Raw genomic sequence first — 4,481 nt, 5'->3', positions numbered from 1 at the left:
CCCCCCCAAAAAAAAAGAAGAAAACCCAGATCCCCACCCCTAAACAAAACAAAAACGAAAAAACCAACATACGTATCCAAACCTCAATGTACACAACAGTTTTCTCATTTCAATGACTCTGCTCTTTTTTGTCATATAAATGTGTAGTATGCTTGCAAAGAACATTCCTTGCCTACATATTGTCATGCACTACCAGTAGCTTATACCAATATCAAGCTTTTGCATATATATTGTAGATGATAAGTGAAAGATGGATGATGTTGTCCACATTCCCCCATTGCTAAGATATTTAAAGACGTTCGACCAATGTTTAGAAAAGGCTTGCAGAATTGAAAGCGCACCCGCCCTATTGTGTCTCACCCCTTCACTCCCCATAATTCAAAACCAAACAAAAAGTTGCGTGTGTGTATGTGTGTATGTGTGTGTGTGTGTGTGTGTGTGTGTGTGTGTGTGTGTGTGTGTGTGTGTGTTTGTGTGTGTATCGTCAAATAGTTTGAACAAAGTCTTGACACTCTAGTGCCCATGTCTTGTATATAAACCTCTCACTCTGCATGTGAGCCTTGGTGCTCTACAACATCATTTTTTTAAAACACGTTGACCATAAAAGACGAGAGGAAAAAAATATTACCCGAGGTAGGTAAAGTGCGTTCTTATGTTCATGCTTTTCTTTTTGTAATACATGTGATAACATGTGCCATCTTTGAGAATACCTTAGCCCTCTTCCATTTCTAAAAAAAAATAATTATCAAAGCCTTTTCCAGATTTTCTTATAAATCTTTCTTTGCGTGTCTATGAAATTATCTGATTACAAGCAAACGTTAGTAGCGTACAAAAAAGTGATATTCGTCATTGTTTAAGAGGTCACTTCCTCTGGTGCCACTGTTCATCAACATACATTCAAATTAAGAATTGTAGATGGTGAGCCAAGAATGTATCATTGATCGTCGGTGGCCTATTGGTTCGGCTCTCGGACTTGCAACCGTAAGGACGTGAGTTCGAATCCCGTTAGGGGCCCGGCGTTGTGTTCTTGGGAAGGGCACTTTACTGACTGAACACGAATTTTCCTTTCTTTATCCAGGGGGAAATGGGTACTCGGCTATAGACAGCGAAAGATCGTATCAGTTTGTTAGTGTTTGAGTGCCTGTAATCCACAGCTTGCACTAATTGCTTCTCGGGAAGCCGAGAATATTTTTGAGTGTTCTAGCATTTGTTGAGGTAATCAAGGTTATAAAGTAAAGTACATACAGAGCATGTTGTAGACCGTGAATGTGCGCTATATAAATACAATAATTATTATTACCCGATACGTAATTAAGATATCCAGGGATGTCATTCTGTCATTCTGACCTATACGGACAGAACACATAAATTCAGAGCATAATATCATACAATGTAGACTATTTTGTCGAAAGGTTCACATTAATTTTTCCTCTCAGGCCTCTTTTCCCTAAAACTGTCTGGAAACCTTCATTTGGGCCACAATCAAATGCTTCGGGATATATTTATTTTAAGAATTACATATAGACATCTAAATTTCTTTGAAAGATACTTTTGACCTACTGATTGAAGAAGATATGATATACTGAGAGAAGACATGATCGATAGTGCTATGCGGGTGGCTGGAGGGCGCCACTGGTGGAAGGAACTCCCTCTTTACTTGTCCTCTGAGAGTGTTGATAGGGGCTTTAACCCAATACCGTTTCACCATTTTTCTGTTGTTTCTGTCGGTCTGTATTACTTTTTCCCAGCACTAAATGATAACTTTTGTGTTGATGTGCTTCTTTACTTAAAGGATAGTGCTACAACCTTTTAGATACCATTCTTGCAGTTCTGATCTCAGAGTATTCTGCTTTGTCCACTAAGCCAGTCTAGTATGCAATATACCAGACATTCATCATCATCATCCAGTGCCAAATCTGCTACAGACATCGGCGATCATGGTTTTCTATTTATTCCGTTGCTCGGATGCTCTGAAAAAAAGCTACGATTCCCTAGTGTGTTAAGTGGGCAGATATACATGAGTTTGTCCATTGCCATCAAATTCGTATTTCTATAAAAATCACATAGGCGGCTTTTAAAGAAAGTTCTGATTTGTTCTAATGATAGGGCCTATAATATTATAATTCCATAGAAACGAATGTCCTGATTAACTGTTCTAACGATAGGGCCTATATATATTATTATTGCACAGAAACAAATGTTTTGATTTGTTCTAATGATAGGACCCATGTTATTATTCCACACAAAGGAATGTTCTGATTTGTTCTATTGATTGGGCCCATATTATTTCTACTGATGAGCCTATATTATTATTGCACAGAAACGAATGTTTCGATTTGTTCTAATGATGGGGCCTATATTATCATTCCACAGAAAAATGGCACCAGTCCGCTACCCTGACCTAATTGCCAAGAAAAGGGATGGCCAGGAACTCAGTGACGAGGAAATCCAAATGTTTGTTCAGGGTGTTGCCAAGGAGGACATGGGGGACTCACAAATTGGCAAGTTCAAGCAGAAGTTATATCATTTTTAGGTCAAAGATTGTACTCTACAATTATTTCAATTATTCTCTTTCGGCTCTCTCATAGAGAACAGTAGAAAAAAAGATGTTTCTAAATCCTCAAAAGTGCCAGTGATGACGACTATAATATCAGTGCGTGTGGATACTATTTTGGGGAGCACCGTATACTGTATACAAAAAGTAAGGACGAAGATAGGAGTTCCACCCGGGGGGGGGGGGGGGGGGGGGGGGGGGGGGGGGGGGGGGTGAGTCACTAAACTTTTCTTTTTTTTTAAAATTCAAAATGGCCCGGATAACGAAGAGAATACCGAGTGCGGCCTTATAACTGTAAATTTTGTTCACTACAACACACTAATGTGTTTAAGGAAAAAATGTATCGTATTAAAAGGGTGCAAGAGTAAACGGTGAAAATGGTATAGGCTTTACGCCCCAGCCAACACTATTCTATTAGGTTATTAAATTTGAGTGAGTTTAACGTCCTTCTCCGAAAAAAACCGAGGCAAATGGTAAATTCGCGCAAATTGCCTTTCCCGAGGACATAGCGTCGCAATTATGGGTCTGGTTACTTAACGGTCACTGCACTACCGAAGTCCTTGGTGCAAGAGTGTGATACATTAGCTAGAAGTTACGAAGTCTATAAAAGGACGTGCAGTTTTCACAGTTAGAGTTCAATTAATAGGCTACGTACTTTAATTTGATCACCAGGTGGAAAGAAAATAGGGGAAAAGGGAGGACAGAATGGCAAATGGCAAAAAAGGCGAACCTACAGAAAAACGTTTCCCCCAAGGTTTAATGCCCCTTGCAACGCTGTGAAATTGGTAAAATGGTATAGGTTTAACGCCCCTGTCAACACTATTAGGTGATTTAAGAGGTGGGACCTCCGAGTGCAACGTCCATCGCTGAAAAAACCGTGAGCCAAAGGGTAAATTCGGGCAAATTGCCTTTCCCGAGGACATAACGTCATGTTTATGGGTCCGCTTGCCTAACCACTGCGCTACCAAAGTCATCGGTGCAAGAGTGTGATACATTAGTTAGAAGTTACGAAGTCTATAAAAGGACGTGCAGTTTTCACAGTTAGAGTTCAATGAATAGGCTACGTACTTTAATTTGATCACCATGTCCTGAGGGTGTTACGAACACATTTTCCAAGGGTTTTTTATTTGTTGTTTTTGTTGCTGCTATTTTGTTTTATTCGTTGTGGTTTTGTTTTATTCGTTGTTGTTTTTCCCGCATTGTGGCATGGCGACGAACCAGATTAGCTGTTCATCGCGGGCCGAATTCTTAACGGGGCGTTCTGAACTTGGGTTGTTTCGGGGAGTTTGAAGGCTCTCCAGCATCCATTTGGATCGGCCCTATCGGAAATGGACGGATGAGCGTTAAATTAAGGAGAGGGGGACTCTCGTGGCCTACAGGTTAAGGTCTTCGCCTCTCATTCTATAGGTCCCGTCTTCGAATCCAGATACCGACGGAAAATTTTCTTCTCTAAGATTTTCTCCTTCCACATCCTTTCCCGTTCTCTAACAATGTTCTGTCGTCTGCTTTCGTCTCCACTTTCTGTCCCCACCCCTTCCCCTCCTTTGCCCCCTCATCTGGGCTCCTGACTCTTTCTGCTTCTTCTTGGCTCCTTCATACTGCTGTCTTTCAGCCACACCCCTGATCGTATGGTAGGTAAGATCTAGACCTAGTCTTGTCGGACAAGGGCGAAAAATCTCGGACGTCCTGTGTGAAAGTTGTGCATGTTTAAGATCCCTCGGTGGTCGATTCAGTTCGCTTTTTCTTTCTTTAAAAATGATAGAGAGTAGAATAAAGAAAATACGGGAGAAGGGAGGACAGAATGGCAAATGGCAAAAAGGTGAACCTTCAGAAAAGCATTTTTCCACAGGTTTAATAAGATAAGATATCCTGGCAATTTGGTTTGGTGTTTCACCACGTGTACACACACACACACACACACACACAC

At 40.8% G+C, this 4,481-nt stretch overlaps 1 protein-coding gene across 1 annotated transcript in view; it reads left to right on the top strand.

The window, feature by feature from the left end:
• LOC101846310 (thymidine phosphorylase) overlaps nucleotides 1-4,481 on the top strand; it is a gene marked incomplete at both ends in the record, with an annotated part of 19,893 nt that overhangs the window by 4,305 nt on the left and 11,107 nt on the right. Inside the window, 1 exon segment of the mRNA XM_013088005.1 lies at nucleotides 2,374-2,501. Within this exon segment, the coding sequence (XP_012943459.1) occupies nucleotides 2,378-2,501 (124 nt within the window).

This window comes from Aplysia californica, unplaced genomic scaffold (genome assembly GCF_000002075.1).
Source record: "Aplysia californica isolate F4 #8 unplaced genomic scaffold, AplCal3.0 scaffold00668, whole genome shotgun sequence".
Lineage (NCBI taxonomy): Eukaryota > Metazoa > Mollusca > Gastropoda > Aplysiida > Aplysiidae > Aplysia > Aplysia californica.
This window is presented reverse-complemented; position numbering and strand designations above follow the sequence as displayed.